Below are 23,624 nucleotides of genomic sequence, written 5' to 3'. Positions count from 1 at the left end.
TTAAAGGGCAGGGACGACTTCAAAGAAGAGAAAGAATCCACAGGATAAAATAAAACTTGGCTTCTAAGTAATTCTATGTAACATTACATGATAACAATGTAACCTTCCACAGCTCTGGCTCATAACACTGCCCCCTAGTGGCAGGAAGGCGCCAGGACACGCTGCACACAGATGTAGCAGTGCTGTGTGTGTTGTCTCAGCCTCTGTGTATTGGCAGTGTTATGTATGAGAGACAAACTCCGCTCTGCTGCATCTGTGGGTTCAGTTGTAATTATTGACCTTGCGTTTAGTAAATATTTATACATTTTTGATACTTTATTTATTTGTTTAGTGAATACATGTGGCAGATGCAGCAGTGATGAGTTTGTCAGTTTTATTACACAAATGCAGCCCCACAAAGAGTGTAATCGCACACTCAGCTCTGCTTCATCTGCCTGATGTTACTAATAGCTGCCTAGGCACTAGTCCCCCAGCACTTGCTCCAGGGGCATCATGATGAAAATGAAGGCAACTCAGTCCCTGCCAGGAGGAATGATGCAACCAGAGGAATGAGCCTCCCAGTCCCTGCCCCTTTCCATGACTGTGACTGTGAATGTGTTGCACAAGCCCTGGAGGTGGGTCCCCTTACAATACACACACAGTGAGTCACCCAGGAGGAGGGCACCCAGGAGGAGGGTGCAGTAGTCAGTGTGATCCTGGAGCTGCTGTACAGCAGATGCAGTCAGGAGCTCACCCAGGCTGCAGCACCCTGGATGAGCCCTAGATGCCCAGTGTGTGCCCACTGCTCCTGCCCACCTTGGCTTGGACCTTGCCCTCTTGCTGGATGGTGACTGCTTCTTCATCTTCTTAGGACTATTTCTTTTCTTCTTTGCATCAGTCATGATTGCCAATGTGCAGAGGCAGAACCGACTGGGGGCCCCCCGACTGGGCACCTGCAGGGTGCACCCCAAGAGGCTGGAGGGCGACGAGCCACCTGCAAAGGTCGCCCGTCTGAGTGAGGCTCCTCCAGACAGTGGACTGTTACCTTCCCCCGGATCCCCCCATCCCCCGGCTCTGCACACTTCACCCCAACACCAAGGACCTACCTGTATAGGAAACTACCTGCTGCTACCCGCTGGAGACCGGGACAACGTGTCCAGAGCCCTCAACCTGCACACTGGAGAAGAGCTGCAGTGCAAGGTGAGGACTGAGGACCACCATGGGGGTCATCATCAATGGGAGCCCCATAGAGACCTCAATACTTGGGGGGACCTCAATGTGTTGTGTTGCATATGATTAGGAGAACCTCCAAACGTGAGGTCACCTCAGTATACACTCTACAGTGTCTAATGGGAACATCTGAACTTGAGGTGATCACATTGTGTTGTCTACAGAGTCTCACAGGAACCTCAGAACTTAGGGGGTCCCAGTGTTTTGTCTACAGAGTCTCATAGGAAGCTGAGAACTGGAGACCACCTCAGTGTACTGCCTGCAGACTCTCATAGGAACCTTAAAACTTGAGATGATCTCAGTTTGTTGTCTATAGGATTGGCTTGGGTTGTGTGTCTTGTGAGGAACCCCAAGTTAGGGCATCTCCTCTTTGGGCTATTTGGAGAGTCCCATGAGACCTTTAAACCTGGGGTGACCTCATTGTGTATCTGCTATGGGTCTGTTTGAGAGAAACCTCCAAGCTATGGTTTTCCTCGGTGTACTCTGTACAATGTCTCCTGGTAGCCCCACAACTTCCAGGAGCGCTCCAGGGCAGGGGCGATCTTCACTCCGGCAAAGGGGTTGTCCTGGAGGTCCTGTCTGCATAGTCCCATGAAAAGCTAAGGTCACCTGAATATTTCGTTTTTTGAGTCTTCTTGTTCCACCCGAGACAGAAATGTGTGTTCTGCAAGTTCTCATCAGGGCTGGAAGGTCTTGGATGACCTCAGTCATTAGAAGCTTGAGGAAGCGTTGTGTCTGCTGCATTCCTTGGGGAGTTCAGGAGAAGAAATCCTTCCAACATTTAGACGTCTACTGTCCCTTGGAAACCTCAGGTGGTTTTCAGGGCTTCTTATGGGACTAATGGTTCTTGCTTTTACTAATAGGATGACCCTAATAGGTGACCTCTGAGGTCAGCCCAGACTTATATTCTTTCTCATGGTTAGTGCTAGAACCTCTGATGTTTTCTAGGTGGGACCTCCCTCTCCTTCTTCTTGGTAGCCAGGATGTTGTATTGTCCCAAGAGACCCCCAGGCGAGACCTGAACTCATGACAGTCAGGCTGAGCTTATTTTATTGTTTGGAGTAGACAGCAGCCTTCAATGTCTAGTGTGTTCCTGGTGGTGACGGTCCCCGGGGGCCACCTCTCTGCTTCCTGCTCTGCCTCAGGGTGTTCAGCTTCAGGTTCCATTCAGTATCTCAGGGGACCCGTGCTCTCCGCTTCCTGCATTGTCCCAGAACAATCAGTTCAGTTAAGTGATTGTTCCTCCAGGGACACCGGATCCCTTCCTCTAATTATGAGACTGTTTCCCCTTCTGATTTCTGGGGCTGTAGACCACCCGGACCCTTGTAGAACTACAACCCCTAGTAAATCCTGCCACCACCGCTGCTGTAGACCTCATTAGCATGGCCTAGTTTCAGCACTGATTATGTACACAGCGCCGTCACCTCATTTGCCCTTTTTTCGGAGAGAGTCTGCCTCTCTTTTCCATACTATGGCAGTAGTGAATTTTTTAAAGGGATCTCATCGCATTGACTATGATGACTGATCTGTGGATAGATTGTAATAGAGCAGAATGAGCTGAGAAGATTGATATATAAATGTATAAATGTACAGGAAAGGATTTGTCATTTCTTTGCATTTTCATACCTCTTATTCTGGATTTAGGAATTTAGTGGGCGGTCCTATCAGTGATTGACAAGGAAGTCTGTTACTGCTAAGCCCACCCACTTGACTCTTAGGGATTTTCTTATCAAAAATATAGTATATACGGATTGTTTCCCCATAAAAGTGATATATCAATCTGCTCAGTATGTTTTGCTCTATAACCAGCTGATGGAAAATTGGACCGTCACAGATTCCCTCTAAAAATTTAAAGGTGAAGTGTCGTATTGAGCACCTCAGATGCTTATTCTAGATCCAGGCGGCCTTGAAGCATTCAGTAACGTCCCTGCACCATTCAGATCATATCTGTCTAAGGTTACACTTTACATGTGATATCCCTTTAAATTGGCCGCGATACAGTCACATTCTTCAGCCGGCGTCTCGTTGAGCTCGTTGAGTCGACAAGTTACGTCAATGCTGATCTCCCTCCGGTAACCTTAATCCTGCTTGGAGCTGGCAGGACAATGCATGGAGAGCGTCATTAGATCATTCAGAGAATCTTTTTGGATTGTGATCGGGGAACATGCTCTAAATATTTTTGTGTCTGTTTAATTTTGTAGGTTTTCCCGTTAAAGCACTACCAGAAAAAAATCCAACCGTACATCCACCTGCCGTGGCACCGGAACATCACCGGGATTGTGGAGATTATCCAGGGCGAGAGCAAGGCCTACGTCTTCTTCGAGAAAGAGTTTGGGGACATGCACTCGTACGTGCGGAGCTGCAAGCGTCTGGGCGAGGAGGAGGCCGCCAAGTTGTTTAAGCAGATCATCAGCGCCGTCTCCCACTGCCACCGATCCTCCATCGTCTTAGGGGACCTCAAGCTCCGGAAGTTCGTCTTCTCTGACAAAGAAAGGTGAGAATCGCTAATGTTCCGTTTTTTTGTCTGGTAATGTATAGTGCCGCATAGTGGTGACGAGGATGCTGCTGAGTAGTTTCGGCTCGATCCCCTCCCCCCTCCTCCCATATGGCTTCCAAATATTAGTATTTCCATTGGCGTCTGTTTGCTCTGTCTGTTTACCTTCCCATTGGTCATAACATAACAGGCGCAGGGATATAGCAGGGAGCTCACGCACTGTTCTGTGCCTAGACGGAGCTGAGCTGAGTTTGTCTTCTCTCCAAATACATCAATCATTACCTTGTAGGGTGTCTTAGGATAGGCAACCCTTAATGATGCCACATACTCAGCTCTACTGAACCTTAACAATCTTGGCTCATCTACGTCAGTATGTGCACATCATCCGATAACCTAATTTAGTGATAACAGGTTCCTCTCGGAGGAGAGCGCCGGCCAAGCTCTTACCATGTAATGGAACATTTCGCCCTGGCAGCGAGCGCAGGAGATGACCTGATAGAGGGGGTGAATGGAGTTTTGTTTTTACCAGATTTAGTCACGGCTGGGGGGGGGGGGGAGCGGTAAACACCCTGTGTTAGTGGGGGCTGCAAGGGGAACACGGGATGGAGTGAGTAAGCTCTGATTAAGTGGTGGAGATGTAGCAGGGCTGAGTTTGTCATCCAGCATAGATGGTACAAGCAGCCAGTTCTGCTCTGCTACATCTGTTCTTTTGCGCTGGCCCGTTGCCCGACGCCTTTTATGGGTGCAAAAAAAAAAGCAGAAGGTTTCACATCATCTGCCAAAATGTTGAGCGGTGTACAGGAATACATTGTGTGTACGGTGTTCCGTTTGGGTTATTTACCCCCCGTCATGTTACTGGTATGTAAACTGATGTTACAGGCGGGACGTCCCTAGGGGGGGGGGGGGGGGCGGAATTTGTGGTCGCGGTGGTGATTCCGGTTTTAGACATTTTGCCAGATGTGTTTTTAGATGTCAGTTTTATTTATATCCCATGTAGAGAGCGGCAGAGCCTGAGAACGAGCGCTGGACTGTATCCACAGTCAGAATTCAAAAACAAAAGTAATAAAAAGTTACAAAAAGTTACAAAAATATCTTGTTACTAATATTTGTACACAGCTCTGACCTCAGGATGTGGCGGGAGGGTTAAGCAGTGTAGTGCGGTAGGAATGATTGTATATCGCTGAGCACAGGTGCAAGGTTTTTTGGTGTGATACCCGCCACCCGCTGCCAGACTGCCGAGGCTCTTGAGTCATTTTTTCCGTCCTCTCTATCGCGGCTATTTTGCATTACTAGAGTTCACGTTGAGGACAGAATGAGGAACGCTCAACAGGGTGAAAAAAAAAAAGTACCTCTCCCCTGTCTAAGCCTCTCACCTCGCCCGTCTTTTAAATAACCTCCAAATATACCGGCCCCGGTTGACCGATGCCCTTTTTATTTTGCATTGCCTAAATTTTTGGCTCAGGTAGTGAAGAGCTTGATGACCAGTGTTGAGATCCCAGAGGAACGTGTTGTCAGCGTTAGACACTGTTGAGGACAATCCCTACAAGTCCATGGGCATTACCATTCATAGATGGTCTTCAATGCCCTTGTATGTGGCATCACCTAAATTTGTTGGTTTAGGTAGTGTGGACCTTGATGACCAGCGATGAGATCCTAAAGAAACATATTGTGTCAGGGGATAGTCCCACTCCATACAGGTGCCGGGGCGTTGGAACTCATAGGATTTGGAACTCATAGGCTTTGGAACTCATAGATGGTCTTCGATGCTCTTGTATCTTGAATCACCTAAATTTGTTGGTTTAGGTAGTGTGGACCTTGATGACCAGCGATGAGATCCCAAAGATACATATTGTGTCAGAGGATAGTCCCACTCCACACAGGTGCATGGGCGTTGGAACTCATAGGCTTTGGAACATGGTCTTCGATGCTCTTGTATCTTGAATCACCAAAATTTGTTGGCTTCGGTAGTTTAGAGCTTGAAGACCAACGATGGGCTCGCTAAAGAACAATTGATGTCACATCGGTAAAGAAGGCTTGATGTCAGGGATAGACACTGTTAGAGGATAGTCCCACTCTTAGAAGTCCATGAGCATTGGTATTAAATGCCCTTTTATTTACGTTATTTATGGCTCCGGTAGAGTTTGAAGACCAACAATGAAATGTTCAGATCCCAGAGAAACGCTTAATGTCAGGCACAGTCCCACTCCATAGAAGTCCACGGTCTTTGTACAAAAAGTTGGTGGGACCTGCACTGGGTTTGAGCATGATGACGCATGAGTTATGTTGTTTTTGTTGGTCATGTGGTGGAACCTTTCTTGATGTTTTTGTTTTTGCCTTCTAGGACTCAACTCAGGCTGGAAAGCTTGGAAGATGCTCATATCATGAAAGGAGAAGACGACGCATTGTCGGACAAACATGGCTGCCCAGCTTATGTGAGTCCAGAGATTCTAAACACCACAGGGACTTATTCCGGGCGATCGGCTGATGTTTGGAGCTTGGGGGTCATGCTCTTCACTCTACTGGTTGGACGTTATCCTTTCCATGACTCCGACCCTAGTTCCCTCTTTTCAAAAATTCGACGTGGACAGTTTTGTGTTCCGGACCATGTATCTCCAAAAGCCAGGTGCCTTATACGAAGCCTCTTGAGGAAGGAACCTTCTGAAAGACTCACTGCAGAGGAGATCCTATTACATCCCTGGTTTGAGGCAGCAACGCACCACAATTACGTGGACCAGGAATCAAGTAACACTGACCAACTAGTACCCGATGTCCCACAGAACTCTGACGACCTAGAGTCCTTCTTCTGCTAGCTCGTCCCATCTTGTGGACCACGTTGGCCATCTTTGTAGAGACCATACCCAGGACTTATTAGAAACTTTAAGGCCGCAAATGGCTTGGACGACCATCTGGTGTTTGACCTGCTACTGGTTTGCCAACAATTATCCTATTGCAAGAGCTTTTGGTCTTGGGGAGGGTTGGTGCTTCATCTTGTGGGGTATTTGTAGTAAGGTTTTTGTGAAATTTAGAGTGGGCCCATCAATGGAGGTGGACATTTTGGGGTTAGAACATTACACCTTGGTGAACTGATGGATGGTACAAGGTTCAAAAATGGCCTCCTCCAAGATATAGGTGGTTGACCCTTCTCTGCATACACAATGCTGGCCTCTGAGAACTTGGCCCTACTGTTGGGAATCTTCTGACGTGTTGTAATGGTGTTTCAAAAATTCTAGTGATCTTCAAAAAAAATTTTTTTCAAACGGGTGCCAATCACTTCAAAGAAAATTTTGTAAAATTTTTTTAAAATAATTGTTTCAGCCAGAATGCATTGTGGGAAGTAGGTCTCTCGTTAGGTTTTTTTTATGTCTATCCAACAGATGGGAAAGGCCCGTGAGTAGAACTGAATATTTTTGGAAAAAATTCTTACCTTATGGTCAAAAATCCTTGAAAACTCATACATATACCTCATTATTTCTGGCCTTGGGGCCGCGCATTTCACAACGAATAACTTATAAGTTAGATTTTTTGTAAATATGTTCATGGTGACCTTTATATAGTTGATAGTTATATAGCCGATGCAGCAGAGCCGATGTTGTCGTTCAAAATTTCGGTCACTCTCTCAGTGGAGTTAACAGTCCTACGAGCCATAACTTAACACCATGCTATCACCCCGACCCAACATTACAAACTCGGCTCTGCTACATCTGTGCTTTATTATGTAGGGCAAATGGAAATCATGTGATGTAGCTCACGGCTGCCTTGATTGGTCGCCTTGTGTTACCGCCCTAGTGCTAGAGTCCTAGATGGTGCTTGACGGACGCCCCCCGATGGCGGTGAAGTGATACAAGAAATGTTCTCTTTTCTTTGGTTTTGAATTGTAAATTAAGAAAAACTATTTTTTTCCCATTAATAACTAGCGATTGTAATGTGAATAACTGTTGGCAAAAAAAAGCATCAGTCAAAAAAAAATTCTGAATTTCCGAAAAAAAAAAAAAATCGCGAGTGACCCACAAGGGGCGCCCTAGGGCCCTATTATTTTGCACTAACTGCCTCGCGGTTGTTTCTCCTGTATCTGTGATACGCTGTATATGGACGAGTCTGTACATAAGGACGGGGAAGCGTTTGCTGAAAACGATCTGAAAACACTACGTCGTGTAAATATGTGAAAAAAACAAAAGAGATTTGTAAAAGTTGGTTGTAATAAATATTTTTTTTTCTAAAATTTGTCGTCTGGGTCGTGAATACTTATACGGAACTACTACTCTCAGCGTGGACAGGGTCAGGTGAGCTTGTATGACCGGTGGTTAGTGGCCTGTGAGATCATCCAAGCAAAGCAACGATATAAATGCAGGCCCTTTCCAGCAGCTGCCTGACACCAACATCTCCCATAGAAATATCATCATGTTCTCTAATATCTCAGCATCCAAATCCATGTGCAGAGGGACAAGACCAACCCAAAGTGCACCCCCTTTATGTAATTTATTAACCCTGTGTATCTACAACACAATTAAAGGGAAGGTGTCACCATGAAGACTGCAGTCATTGCTGGGCATTGTCCCAGAAATTAGTTAGTAGCAGCAGGACTGTGAAATATGGATTTATATTCCAGGATTGCAGCTTCTGGGGGAGTGCCCTCACATTTCAGTGCTCTCTTCAGCCAGTCTTAGGTATTGTCTCTGGAGAGAGGTACGATCCTACCTTTGTGTATCTTGCTAGTAGCAGCAGGACTGTGAAATCTGCTCTTAGCTATTTGCATTAAAGGGCACCTACCACCAGGATGAAGGACTGTATGCAAATTAGCCTGAAGGGCTCCATGCTCTGTAGATGTTAATAGAGCCTGGAACCCCCGAGGCTCATTTGCATACAGTCCTTCATCCTTTTGGTAGGTGCCCTTTAAGCTGCTGTAGTATTGATCCAGAAGTCTGCCACAGCTTTTCTTGATGATTGCTATTGCACAGAGCACAGCAGTGTGAGGACAAGTCTCCAGATGTTTCACAATCCTTTGAGCATCTATGGATTTCTTGAGATATTAACACATTATGCACCATGACAGCAGTTGTTTCCTCACTAATGGTGAGATTGGGGGTGATTCGCTTCTTCACCTTTAATTGGAGCGGTGGGTGAACATATGAGCTACTTACCTCTGAGTGACTGTCATAAGTGAGAGCAGAACTGTTCTAGTTCTAGTCAACCAATCAGAGCTCAGCTTTCATTTTCCCACAGCCACGGATACTTCCAGTATATGCAGATCCAGAGCCTGACCCAGTTTGGATCACAATGTTGGACCTACACAGCGAGGAATGAGCAAAAGGAAATTGTATAATTCTCATGAAATCCCCGGATCACCCACCGACTGTGATCATAAAGTGACACAAAGTGAAACTCCAGCCCACGGCTCCTCAGATGTGTGGGATCAGTAATGTCACATCCTCTTCTGTGGCTGGAACACAACTTACTAACTACTGACACATCAAACCTATAGATAGATAGACAGATATGAGATAGATAGATAGATAGATAGATAGATAGATAGATAGATAGATATGAGATAGATAGATAGATAGATAGATAGATAGATAGATAGATAGATAGATAGATATGAGATAGATAGATAGATATGAGATAGATAGATAGATATGAGATAGATAGATAGATAGATAGATAGATAGATAGATAGATAGATAGATAGATAGATAGATATGAGATAGATGGATAGATAGATATGAGATAGATGGATAGGTATGAGATAGATAGATATGAGATATACAAATTAGGACAGTGATGGCTAACCTATGGCACGGGTGCCAGAGGTGGCACTCGGAGCCCTTTCTGTGGGCACTCAGGCCATCACCAGAGATGACTCCAGGTATCTTCCTGCAGTCCCAGACAGCCCAGGACTTTCTGTGCACAGAGCTATATTAAAGTGACAGCGCTGCCTGGGACTATTTTCTGCTTTATTGGTGTCCTCAGGTGCTGGTATCAATGAAAACTGTGACAGAGAAGGGAGTATAAATCACAAATTACATTTCCGTGTTGGCACTTTGCGATAAATAAGTGGCTCTTTGTTGTAGTTTGGGCACTCGGCCTCTAAAAGGTTCGCCATCCCTGAATTAGGAAAATAAGCAGCACAGTCCACGTGAGAGATATTGGGAATGGGTGCTATCCTTGACTCTCACCAGTCAGAGTCCGGCAGATATACAAAAAAGAAAACGGCAGCACTCCAAACTTCGTGAGAAAAAATGGGTGTTTATTCCACCTCCCGCAACGTTTCGGCTATGTCTAGCCTTTGTCAAGCTTGACAAAGGCTAGACATAGCCGAAACGTTGCGGGAGGTGGAATAAACACCCATTTTTTCTCACGAAGTTTGGAGTGCTGCCGTTTTCTTTTTTGTAGATATGAGATAGATAGATATGTGATAGATAGATATGAGATAGATAGATAGATAGATATGAGATAGATGGATAGATATGAGATAGATATGAGATAGATAGATAGATAGATAGATGGATAGATATGAGATAGATAGATAGATATACATTGGATAGATAGATATGAGGTAGATAGATAAAGTAAAAAGCGGGCAGCACTCCATGGTTCAAAATTTCAAAATAAAAGGTGAACTTTATTGAACAAGTGGCGACGTTTCGGTGTGTAACACCTTCATCAAGCCCGATGAAGGTGTTACACACCGAAACGTCGCCACTTGTTCAATAAAGTTCACCTTTTATTTTGAAATTTTGAACCATGGAGTGCTGCCCGCTTTTTACTTTATTTATCTACAAGAGGATCAAGCCAGAACCTTTGTGGGCGCTGCACCCCTCCTTATTAGGAGTCCATAAGATTGTGCTGACTTGGATTTTACTTCTTCTAGATAGATAGATAGATAGATAGATAGATAGGAGATAGATAGATAGATAGATAGATAGATAGATAGGAGATAGATAGATAGATAGATAGATAGATAGATAGATATGAGATGGATAGATAGATGAAACTGTCCTCCACCACCTCTCCTTTGTAGTAGAGCTTGGTTGTCCCTCTTTTAGCTTTATTCCTCCTATCCTGCTGTTTTGGTTTGGTTATTGCAGCTGCCATGTTTTCCATCACTTGGGGTAATGTCTTTGTTAGATACAAAACCCGCGGACAGGTTCCCTCTGAAGAAAATCTCAGCTCTGCTACATCTGAATATACTGTAAATGAAAACTAAAAAGCAGGTGTTGAGAAAAGAAATATACAGAGGCCTGACAGGACGCGGCTTGTCGGTCATTATGTTATGGGGGACTATATGGCGGTATTATAAATACATCCATAAGTAAACACAGCTGTTCTGACATCCTCAGGATGGGAAGTGTCCTTGTTGCCGGTGGCTGCTGCATATGGCCGCCACCTGTCGCAGAGGACATAGCCGGGTGACGCGTGCTGCCATATCCTTCTTCCAGTGGGGTCTCTACACAAATTCCTGACATCTATAAACGGATCGGTTATCGCCACTCGCCCTTTACACCAAACATGGCCGCAAGGTGCATCACAGCAGGTGTCAGCGACATGAGGCTGAGTAATGGACTAAGAAGAGCGTCCCCCTCGTTCTGTGTACGCAGCTCACCCGCCTCAGCACATGCCGGTGATCTCAGTGTGACCTGACTACTGTAACACACTATGCACTGGATATATATATATATACCCCAAAAGGTTTAACCGCTTAATGACCAATGCTATATTTGGTCTCGCAGGGAGTATGGGGCACCCTCAGCAGAGTCCTCTCTGTATACCTCGCGGGTGCTAGTTAGGGATTCCACCAACAACAAAGGGTTGGGACTCAAAAATGTTGGAAGTAACAAAGTAGCCAAACGGGGTGACTCAAAAATACTGATCACTGAAGGATTCAAAAATACTGGCCTCAACAGGGAACGGGACTCAAAAACACCGGCCTCAACAAGGGGAGGGACTCAAAAACACCGGTCTCAACAGGGAAAGGGACTCAGAAACACCGGCCTCAACAGGGAACGGGACTCAGAAACACCGGCCTCAACAGGGAACAGGACTCAGAAACACTGGCCTCAACAGGGAAAGGGACTCAGAAACACCGGCCTCAACAGGGAAAGGGACTCAGAAACATTGGCCTCAACAACGGGAGGGACTTGAAAATCCTAGTCACCAAAGTATTCAAAAACACTCTAAAAAACATGGGAGGGGGGGACCTAAAAATACTGCCCACCACAAGGTTTGGGATTCAAAACAATTTTCAAGGCGAAAAAGATGACGTTTTCTCTTAGACACTTGAGTGGCAGACGATCGCGTCCTCCACAGACTTCTCCCCCTTGAGATGAAAGCCTCCGCAGTGTCAGGTAGAGGCCGCACTCCTCTTCCTCTGCCTCAGTATTTAGCTGGGGGGATAACAAATGACAATGGGACCCCCCACCCATCCCCCCCCTGCACCGGCGGCAATGAACTTGCACATTCATCTGATACCAGGGGGGAGGCCGCTCCATCCTGCTGGTAACAGAAGATATCCGGCCCGCTGACCCCTGTGTTACTAATGTAACTCTGATTACATGGGAACTGTCCTTCAGGAAATGCTTTATCTCCCAGTGACGACCTCTACCCCCCCCCCCCCCCCCCGCTTCCTGCTCATTAACCATTTGTCATCACACAAGGGCCCCTTTATTGAATCAGGGGCGGTGGATACTGTCACAGGCCCATGGGGTAAATCCGAAACAAGATACAAATCTCTAGCGAAACACTTCAGAATACAAGACGTGTTACTGTCATCCACAAAGCTCCCCCCCCCCCAACACGTGCTGTCCATGGCCCCATTACCCCGACTCATTATGGGGTCAATTATTCGGGGTGCGGATTCATTCTAACCCTCGTTCCAGCTAATCGCCTTGAGTAAACGTGCTCCAGATCCGAGTAGAAGATACTAGATTATTAGCAGTGCTGGGTTCTGTGTGAATAGGACTGTACAGGCAGTCAGGGACAATGTATGGGGACTTTCTGGCATTGGGCTTATGTAAACGAGCACCGACCTTCTTATCATCATTCCATTCCATGTCATTTCTTCAATTGGGACTGTGAAAATTCATGTTTACTTTCTTCATAATCCGAATCTGGCATTTCTGTTTTGAAGACTTTCCTTGAGCTGCACCAGTTTCCTGGAATGCAATACCCCAAATATCCCTCTATCTATCTCATATCTATCTATCTATCTATCTATCTATCTATCTATCTATCTATCTATCTATCTATCTATCTCATATCTATCTATCTATCTATCTATCTATCTCCTATCTATCTATCTCCTATCTATCTATCTATCTATCTATCTCATATCTATCTCATATATATCTCATATCTATCTATCTATCTATCTATCTATCTATCTATCTATCTCATATCTATCTATCTATCTATCTCATATCCATTTCAAATCTATCTATCTATCTCATATCTATCTCCTATCTATCTATCTATCTATCTATCTATCTATCTATCTATCTATCTATCTATCTATCTATCTATCTCCTATCTATCTATCTCATATCTATCTATCTCATATCTATCTATCTATCTATCTCATATCTATCTATCTATCTCATATCTATCTATCTATCTATCTATCTCATATCTATCTATCTATCTATCTCATATCTATCTATCTATCTATCTATCTATCTCATATCTATCTATCTATCTCATATCTATCTATCTATCTATCTATATATCTCCTATCTATCTATCTATCTATCTATCTATCTCCTATCTATCTATCTATCTATCTATCTATCTATCTATCTCCTATCTATCTATCTATCTATCTCATATCTATCTATCTATCTATCTCATATCTATCTATCTATCTATCTATCTATCTATCTATCTATCTCATATCTATCTATCTATCTATCTCATATCTATCTATCTATCTATCTATATATCTCCTATCTATCTATCTATCTATCTATCTCCTATCTATCTATCTATCTATCTATCTCCTATCTATCTATCTATCTATCTATCTATCTATCTCCTATCTATCTATCTATCTATCTATCTATCTCATATCTATCTATCTATCTATCTATCTATCTATCTATCTATCTATCTATCTCATATCTATCTATCTATCTCCTATCTATCTATCTCATATCTATCTATCTCATATATATCTCATATCTATCTATCTATCTATCTATCTATCTATCTATCTATATATCTATCTCATATCTATCTATCTATCTATCTATCTCATATCCATTTCAAATCTATCTATCTATCTATCTATCTATCTATCTATCTCATATCTATCTCATATCTATCTATCTATCTATCTATCTATCTATCTATCTCATATCTATCTATCTATCTCATATCTATCTATCTCATATCTATCTATCTCATATCTATCTATCTATCTATCTATCTATCTATCTATCTATCTATCTATCTATCTCATATCTATCTATCTCATATCCATTTCATATCTATCTATCTCCTATCTATCTATCTATCTATCTATCTCATATCTATCTATCTATCTATCTATCTCATATCTATCTATCGATCTATCTATCTATCTATCTATCTCATATCTATCTATCTCATATCTATCTATCTATCTATCTATCTCATATCTATCTATCTATCTCATATCTATCTATCTATCTATCTATCTATCTATCTATCTATCTATCTCATATCTATCTATCTATTGTCTATGAATAGTGGGAACTAGAGAGAAAATTTCAACTATGTATTTGGGGTAGCACATTCCAAAAATTTGGTGCAGCTTGAGGAGAAGTCTTTAAAATAGAAATGGCAGATTCGGACTATGAAGAATGTAAAGGTTCAACACAGGGAACATAAGCAACAAAACCGATAAAACAGAGAAAAGGCAAATTTCCTAAAACTGATACAAAATTCATCATGGAATGCCGCCAGAGAGTATTTTGCTTTATTAATTTTTAATTATTTGTTATTCTTGCACTCCGTCTATTTCCAGCCGCACATTCCTCACTACGGCTGATTTGCTATATTAGTGATCGTAGCGCAGAATGTGAAGTGCGATGTCACGGTCCGGCCCGCCGCTAATTAAATTTACATGGCGCCTCAGTATCAGCAGCCGCACTCGTGGGGGAAAGTCATTTGCACTTGTCACATTCTCCTCGCACACTTCGCTCGGCGCCATCTTCATCGTCACCAGGAATAGTAGGGAGAGCGATGGGATCTGTAATGAAACAGACAAAAATAGAAGGAAGCGGCAAGTCATCGCACCACCGCATCCGAGGCGCTAATTGACGCCAGGCTCTGCAGACAGTCAGGAATAATCATGTTTCGTGTCGCGTGGATCATAGTGAGAACAAAGATCTTTACGTTTCAAATCATTTGCCAGCGGGATCCAATCTTTTTGAAAGCCACATAATGTAAGTTACAAAAAAAATACAAAAATCTTATTGTAACAAAATATCATTCATTATCTGATATGGAGGAATATCCAGTTTCGTGTCGCAGCTGCTCTGTGTCCGTCAAAACAGTAAAAAAGTGAACCTAAAAGGGGCTGTTACTGCTTAGTGTTTGCGCCACATTTAGTAGACGTGCGCCACAATTCTGCAGCATGAACAAATTGCTGCAGAATTGGTGCCCACTTCCTAAACAGTGCAGGGGGCCGCCTCCTGCACACCCCACAGGTAACTGCACCTAGTACAGACTGCACTAGTTCTAATAAATGTGGACCCGTGTGTATATTTAAAGTACAGATTTTGAGTCCGGACAGAGTGTGACTGGAGACTGTCTAATCAGCATCACATGGGCAGCTAGAATCTATATCATCTCTCTGTTGGGTAGACAGTAGGATTATCTTTCTTCTATGTAAAAAGATCTAAAAATCTAAGAGACCATAAGTATAGGGAGGCTGTCTGGGAACCTTTGCTGTTAATTTATTTGTGTAAAATGATGCTGTCTGATCAGCATCACATGGGCAGCTGGTGACTATATCATCTCTGTGGGATTATCCTTTTCTCTATCAATTCCCCTAAAAACTAAAGGTAGCACAAGTATAAGGTCTTGGGGTGGGAGATTGTGCTGTTATTATAACTGTGTGACTGGAAGCTCTTTAATCAGCATCAAATGGGCAGCTGGAGTCTGTATCATATCTGCCTTCTGGATATACAGTAGAATTGTCCTTTTCACTATACCTAAGAATCTAAGATACCATAAATATAATGTCTGTGAATTTTTGCTTCTTTTATAACTGTGTGACTAGAGGCTGTCTTATCAGAATCTCATGGCCAGCTAGAGGCTGTTGAAGGCTGTCTAATCAGCATCACATGGGCAGCTAGAGGCTGTATCATCTCTGCCTGCTGGGTGTTATAACTGTGTGACTAGAGGCTGTCAGATCAGCATCACATAGGCAGCTAGAGGCTGTATCTTCTCTGCCTGCTGGGTGTTATAACTGTGTGACTGGAGGCTGTCTGATCAGCATCACATGGGCAGCTACAAACTATATAATCTCTGCCCTCTGTGTATTGTAACTGTGTGACTGGAGGCTGTCTGATCAGCAGCAGTAATTGTAATAGAAGTATGTGGTTCCCTCTGTGAAAAGCTGTTGTGTTCAGCCGATGTAATTGCAGCATCCAGGGAGCTACGTGTCACAGATAGTGGCCGCCTTCAAACATCAGAAACGCACCAAAAGATCACATGACCTCTAGATTTATTTAGAGGTCCATTGGGAAAAAATTAATTCTGGGAATACGGTTGCATAAAAAGACAAGACAAAGCCCAGATATTTAGAGAACCAGTCAGTAGAATGGGAGCCCCGTGTTCTGCTTGGTCATGTTGCTACGGACCCTCTTATAGGCTTCAATCCTCAAGGAAAATAGGGGTCAGGAGACGTGGTCTGAAATTTTTATCTTCTCTAAGGATATCCTCAAGGAAGCATAGATTCCATAGTTTAGACAACCAGGTGTCAGATTGTCACGTGTCACGGATTCCATGACCTGATCTGATTACAGAGCTGGACTGAGAGTGGGGCCCCCGGGGGTGTACATACCATAGATGTTCCTGTAGGGGCTGCTGACACCTTAAAGTGGGAAGACCGATACCGGTGAGTCAAAGTTCACCTGTGACCGCTGGGAGATGGATCATCTTTGGGACAGTCATATAGACGACAAAAACACTCAATAAACAGGTGGGGTAGGGCTTAGTCATCCACATGGGTTACTTATATTATTTTCAATATCTACTCCAAATTATCTGAATATTTGTCTGCCTGCTCCTCCTCGCTCCACTGATTCCGGCACAGTTGGAATTTTTTCTCTAGCCCTTCCCATTCCCGAGCAATCAATGGTGTAAATGTATCTATCTAATCTAATCAGGCTCTCTACTGTCACATGGGGTGGGTGGTAGACAAGCAGGCTCCGCCTATCTGACAGTAGAGCACATTCTGTACTAAAAATGACAATACTGATTTCTCCGTAACGTTAGGGGCTAGAGAAAAAATTCGAATTGTGCAGGAATCAGTGGAGAAGGGACTAATAATAGGTGTCAAGAGGTGGAGTTGGTGGAGGGGGTGAGAAGCCCCCTTTAAATTGACCCTTTTCTCAATATCATCAGGCCTGACTATGGAGGCTGGAAGAAAGGGGGACAACATGGGTTCCGTGTAATTAGGGGGAAGTTGGCCTTTTTATAACAGTTGTGGTTGGTTTCTTGCTGACATGAGAACAATGTTTTTGTTTCACGTTTTTTGGGATGGGCCTCCCATTCTCAATACCACTCATTACCCTCAGCTGCTCAGGGGTAGATTTGGAGACCAAAAATTGTAAAGGTGATTTTTGTTCCTCTAGAAGTTCTACCTATCCTTCTAGTGTAAGCTTTGGTAGAACCTTATTCAGGTGCCTACTGTCCTGTCCTGGCCCTGGACCAAGCATCTACTGTAAATTATGGAAGTCAACACATGTAACCTTTCCAAAAATAGACCACGCTCCATCGTTATAACAAAGACACATTGTAACTCTAAAGAATGGATATAATTCGGAACGTCCTTGTATTTGATGTAAATACAGAGCGTCTCTGTTTTAGGAAAGTTTTACGCAGGAACGGACAACGTCACAGAACATTTCCTGCCAGAATCAGGAACAAATATGTCCGCCTGTTGAGAGATTCAACATTACCTGCGAGTCTTATGTTGTTTCCAGAAACAAAGCGACGCACTCCAGCGAGGCAAAGACATGGAAGGATTTCACAATTCCCGGCAAAGTTCCGGCAGTGGATGTTGTGACAATATCATCTTTATAGTTGATGAGGCCGTCGTACTGGGCAGAAATACACAAACTCATGTTATGAACTTCATCCATGTGATTGTCCCGCTCACTCTTGTCCTTTATGAGATTAAAATATACAGGTCACTGCCTCCATCATAATCAACACACTCCTCTACCGCTGTTCAATGTTGCTTCAACATTCCATTTGATTGTAATATAATTTCTGTAGAACATTATTCCTTCCTGTTGTGTCCTTGTGTCACACTAACACAGTCATATGAATGGTGATTTTCTCCTGCATGATGCTCACACTCATCTCCCGCTGCTCCTGCTATCCTAATTTTCGTGATCGGACTGCCTGCTTTTATTGTTTACAGACGTAATTGCTGACAACACTTACTAAACCTTTACTAATGTAATCACATGAGAGGACAGGTCACTGCCTTCCACAAGAGCAGCACACTCATCTCCCGCAGCTGTAATTAATGTTATCGTTACTTGATTTCTGATTGGTCATAGAATGATGTATCAAAGGAGGTCGTTTCTGTCACTTAGTCTCAGTATGGTTACTACAATGTTCCACATGCCAATAGTTACATCTGTGTGTTCTAATGAGCACATGGTGACATCTCACTTTCGAATGTGGTCCCTTCCGTCCCTTCATAGTCTATTGTTTCCCTATTGTCATTTTCCCATTACTTAAAAAGCCATTCAATTGGCCAGGTCACTGCCTTCACCACAGTCATCACACTCCTCTACTGCTGCTGTCATCAATGTCAACCGTCCATTTTACTGTATGTCATTACGTTCACATTCTGGTGTGTATAACACAGTCCCTGTAGTTTGGGTTCACTAACTTAGTCACTTTCCTCTAAATGACTTGCCCACTCATCTCCTACCGCAGTCCACATTTTTGTGATTTCAGTTGAATATACATGGTAATACACTCGATGACATCGCTGTGCATCCTAATCCTTACTAATCACATGAGAGGACACGTCATTGCATTCTACAAGATCTTCACACCCATCTTCTATAGCACTTTTCTTAAAAGTCCAGAAGATTGGATAAGGCTTCGTAACCTTCTGGTTTCACCATAGATCCTCAGACCTGGAGGTCATGGAAGCTTTATCCAATCTCCTGGAGCCCTTCCTGGCATGGTCGGGTGGCATGATCTTCACACTCGTCTTCTATAGCACTTTTCTTAAAAGTCCAGAAGATTGGATAAGGCTTCGTAACCTTCTGATCTCCCCATAGATCCCAAGGCCTGGAGGTCATGAAAGCTTTATCCAATCTCCTGGAGCCCTTCCTGGCATGGTCGGGTGGAATTTCTGACAAGACCGTGAGGTTCTCAAAAAGTAGCCACCATCCTGAAGCCTTTGCTGAGGGGACCAGTCCTCCGATTCTCAGTCTTCGAAGAAGTGTGCCGCCTCACAGATGCAAACGGCAGCTCTTGATCTCCACTACCAAAAGTACTTGGACCTCACAGGTTGAGTCAAGACTCCTGGAGGTTGTCTACTTTTTGAGAGCCTCCCTATCTTGTCATATATTTTGCTAGGATAAAGTGCTAGGCCATAGCAGAAAGAACTCCAGGAGTTTGGCTACAGTATCTACAACCTTCCGGTAAATTGCCAAGAAGTTTGGACTCATTCCTTCCCATTATATGTTTTCTGATTGGCTCTAACCAACATAGCTTCTCATACACAAAGCCACACCCCACCCTTCTTGGGTTTCCGTTGGTCTTTGAGAATTTGTATAAAAACAGGTTTTCTGGACATTTTGTGGGTGTTATAGATTGGGGGGAGGTGATAGGGGAAAGTAGACTTGCAAGCATTGTGAGGTATGGTCTATCTTCATTGGGGACTATTGGTTGGGTTCCCCTCTTCTTCACAATGGGTTCAACCAGAACAGTGACCACAACATCTTGACTATGTCTTGAGGATGGCTTGGAGGATTTGTCCACTCTTTTGAGACTGCCTCTATTTTGGAGGCCTCCTATAAGTTCTAGGATCAGTAGGGTTTACATATGTTTACATATGATGCATCATAACTGGGGCCACAACTTTGTGCTTAGGGCCTCAGGTTGCTTCGCTAGGTGTTTATGGGATTTTAATAAACCCCATAAAATATGATGAGGAGCTGAGTGCAGACTCGATTGCCTCACAGAAACTCCAGAAAGTTGCTGCCGTTGCTGTGTACATGAAACTACAGATGAATCACACATCTGCTCTGGTTGAGAAAGACTCAACATCTCTCCCGATCCAGAGCCGGTGGATGGGCACAGAGGACCATACACATCGACCCATCCCGTCACACCACTCAGCAGGACATCATAAGATACTCCACGATATATTACAGTACTTGCCATAGTTAAGCTTTTTTCTTGTTTTGGACCCCAGTTGCGCAAAACAACAGATTAGGAAAGGATTAACTAGTAACAGGCCGGCTGAGATATTACACACAGCGCTGGCTGCCGACCAAGGAATGCAATCGCTGACATTGCCTAACAAGTCAATTATAGCTCAGGGCTCTGCTGAGCATGGACTGATGGCCCCAGCCTACGACAGCAGTTCCCCAGGCAGACAAAGGTAGAGTTGTCCATACACTAAATGTGTAATGCTGAGAAGGCTGAAAACTAATAGCGGCTTACTGTGCGACTGTGATTTCCCAAGTGACAAAATATGGGCGGCCAATGGTGCCCCACAGCCTGTTCCAGATCATTTCCCCCCCTGGAGCTTCATCTATGTATACACAACTGGGCTTCAGATATCCTAATACTATTTACAGGACGAGGTCAGAAGCCCCAACATCCTATTTCCCATCTATTAGAAGCTAAAAGTCAGCTACAAATAGCATCCTCTGTCCTTGGTGGAAGCAGATCATCTATCGGATCCATAAGCAGTCAACTTCATTGTAATACCTCATATCTCCTGTGGGGGAGCTGTGGGGAAAGGGAACACTTACTATCAGGTTCCTAAACAGGTTTTTTGAAAATGTTAAATCTCCAACACAGATTTATGCATTTATTGTGCTGATTAAATTATTAACATGAACACCTACTATTAGGTTTATCAAAATATTTCAATCAAAAGTCATAGAATGAAACAAAACAGAAATAATAATTACTTCAGTAATTCAGTAAAGTATCTGAATATTTTTTCTTTTTTTAAAGTGATTTAAAAATGGGAAAATTTTCAGTGCGTGTAAATGGGTGTAAATGGGTGCATTATAGATGGGAGCTAAGATTTGCAATGAAAAAGATGCATGCATATGCACGCCTTGTTGTGACGAGCGTGCAGGTGTATGGCTGACTTGATGAGGATCTCCACTCTGATAACATTTGCCCTCTCGTTGGGAAAATAGTAGCGCACCCTGAGGCCACATCAATACCTTAGTGATCCCATATGATACAGCCTGGATGTGTAGAACATGTATTTCTTCTATCTTATGTCCTCGCAGTGGTGTAAGAACTTAAAGCTGATGGGCCCCGACTATAATGTATGGTTTATAGTAATAGTCTTCTCATATGGGAAAGTGACACCATAAGGGCCCCCTAAACCTCCTGGGCCCGGGCACGACCGCAGGTCAAGTTACACCTTTATGCCCTTGCAGTCATTACCTCGATGAGCCTAAAATCCCCCAATCCAACTAATGTTCCTATTTTACGACAGCCTTAACCCAATGTTACCATAAAACAGCAGGTTCCGCAAAACAAACAAATTTTGTCGTCTTTCCATGAACCCTCCCGTGTGGGATCCGCCGGTCTGAGTGTTGACTGAACACGTTGTCATTAGAGCAGTCAGCGGGATGTCAGCTCCGGAGGCTGGTGAATGGATCCCGTGAGGACAGCTCCCATCTCCCGCACATGACATGTGCTCCGGGCTGGGGCTCGGACTGCAGGGGACGCGTTAGATGTCAGGCCGGGGGATCAGGTTGCTGAGGTGACATCACTCTAGGTCTCTGACACTCAGATCCTGCTGAGTGCACATTACTGATGTTCAGGGTAAAAATAAACCGCGCTGTGAATTTTTAGTGCTCCGTGAACTTACTGAACTTATTCCTTGGGACGTTATTTCTCTTTAATCCATTGGACTGGAAAATCTGCAGAGCAATTAGGCTTAAAAAAACTTAAAAAAACAACAAAAGCGACAGAACTTATCGACCTCTTTATGAGATGCACTTGGTGACACCTCAGCCCGTCTGGTTAATTCAGAGCATACAGGCAGTCCCCAGGTTATGTACAAGATAGGGTCCATAGGTTTGTTCTTAAGTTGAATTTGTATGTAAGTTGAAACTGTATATTTTATCATTGTAGTTCTAGACAATTTTTTTGTTTTTTGCCCCAGTGACAATTTTTTGCAGTAATGGGACCAATGATTATCAATAAAGCTTCATTACCGACACCTTAGAGCTGATCATTGCAGCCTGGGACTATAGTAACATCCAGAGAGGTCACCAGAGGTCAGAGGGGGCAGAGGGGTCCGTCTGTAAGTCGGGTGTCCTTAAGTAGGGGACCGCCTGTATATCCATATGAATATCTCTCAGGAAGAGCCATAAGTAACTATCGCTCCGAATTTTAGACCCAAACAACTCATTGCTATAAGGACCTCTTAAGAACAAAGGTCCATGATGTCCGATCGACGGGCGGGCTTACTCATTAGGGGGCTGTCCAGGCACTCCTCTTCTCCACAGGCCGCCACAGTTCTTTTCCTATGCACTAGATGCCGGCGATTGTGTCATCCAGTGCGCAAGCGCTGCAGTCTTCATGCTCTCGGCACTTACTGCGCATGCGCAGCGTGACGATTACAGCACGGGGGAGTGGCAGCCTGCGGAGAAGAGGAGTGCCTGGACGGCCCCCTAATGAATAAGCTGGACTGCTTGTCCGTCGATCGGACATCAAGTATGTTATTTGTCATATGCTATAGCGCCGATTACTAAAGTTTGATTAATGCCAGGACTTTGAAATGGGCAGCATTAGAAAGGGGCCGGGGAGTAGATTCATTAGGTATGTTTGGATGGGGGCACTAATTTGGGGTGAAAGGTCCTCTTTAAGTACGGTTTTGTCTGGAGTTTTTTGCACCAAAAAATTTGCACATTTTAGACAATTTGAAAAGATACTATAAATGTAATTAGCAACATTTATCATATCTGGAATAGAAGATAAAAAAAAATGCCCGGGGGACTTCAGTGCACATTTCAAAAAGTCCCCTAAAAGGAGCAGAAATTGCAGTGCACCCCCCAAAAAAAGCGAAATAAATAAATAAATAATGATTAAAGATTAATGACCCCCATGGGCTGCTCACAGAGCGGAGGAAGCAGAGATTGGGGTTCACTTAGACGTCACTATGAGTAACTTCACGTTTTGTGAATGCAACTTTATATCAATCCACCCCATCCATGGGCTAAAGGTAAGTTACAGTGCAGTTGGTGTCCACCTACTGAATAATAATAATTCTTTACTTATATAGCACACACAGATTACGCAGCGCTGCACAGAGTTTGCCAAATCGGTCCCTGTCCCCAATGGGACTCACAATCTAATCCATCTACCAGTATGTTTTGTAGTCACTTGTACAAGTGATTTATGCAGTTTGATAAAAAGCTTTTGACCATTAAGGGAATTTTTGTAAATCTGCAAAATTTTTATAGAAACCAGTTATAAAAAGTGT

The 23,624-nt window shown here is 43.7% G+C and overlaps 1 protein-coding gene and 1 long non-coding RNA gene across 2 annotated transcripts; one reads left to right on the top strand and one right to left on the bottom strand.

Annotated features, from left to right (window-relative positions):
• The first annotated feature begins 658 nt into the window (after window positions 1–658).
• Window positions 659–7,922, top strand: TRIB1 (tribbles pseudokinase 1). Its single transcript, XM_072151202.1, has 3 exons — window positions 659–1,179; window positions 3,411–3,703; window positions 6,045–7,922. Exons 1-3 carry the CDS (start codon window positions 880–882, stop codon window positions 6,511–6,513), a joined length of 1,062 nt encoding a protein of 353 aa, XP_072007303.1. The 5' UTR covers window positions 659–879; the 3' UTR covers window positions 6,514–7,922.
• Window positions 7,923–14,690: 6,768 nt separating this feature from the next.
• On the bottom strand, window positions 14,691–21,822 carry LOC140133947 (uncharacterized). The gene is made up of 3 exons (XR_011855983.1): window positions 21,644–21,822; window positions 17,866–18,006; window positions 14,691–14,924 (listed from the first exon to the last, which is right to left on the bottom strand). It is a non-coding gene; the product is annotated as an uncharacterized lncRNA (long non-coding RNA).
• Window positions 21,823–23,624: the final 1,802 nt, after the last annotated feature.

Source organism: Engystomops pustulosus, chromosome 5 (assembly GCF_040894005.1).
Source record: "Engystomops pustulosus chromosome 5, aEngPut4.maternal, whole genome shotgun sequence".
Taxonomy (NCBI): domain Eukaryota; kingdom Metazoa; phylum Chordata; class Amphibia; order Anura; family Leptodactylidae; genus Engystomops; species Engystomops pustulosus.
Note: the sequence above shows the minus strand (reverse complement) of the source record. Positions and strands in the feature narration are given on the sequence as shown.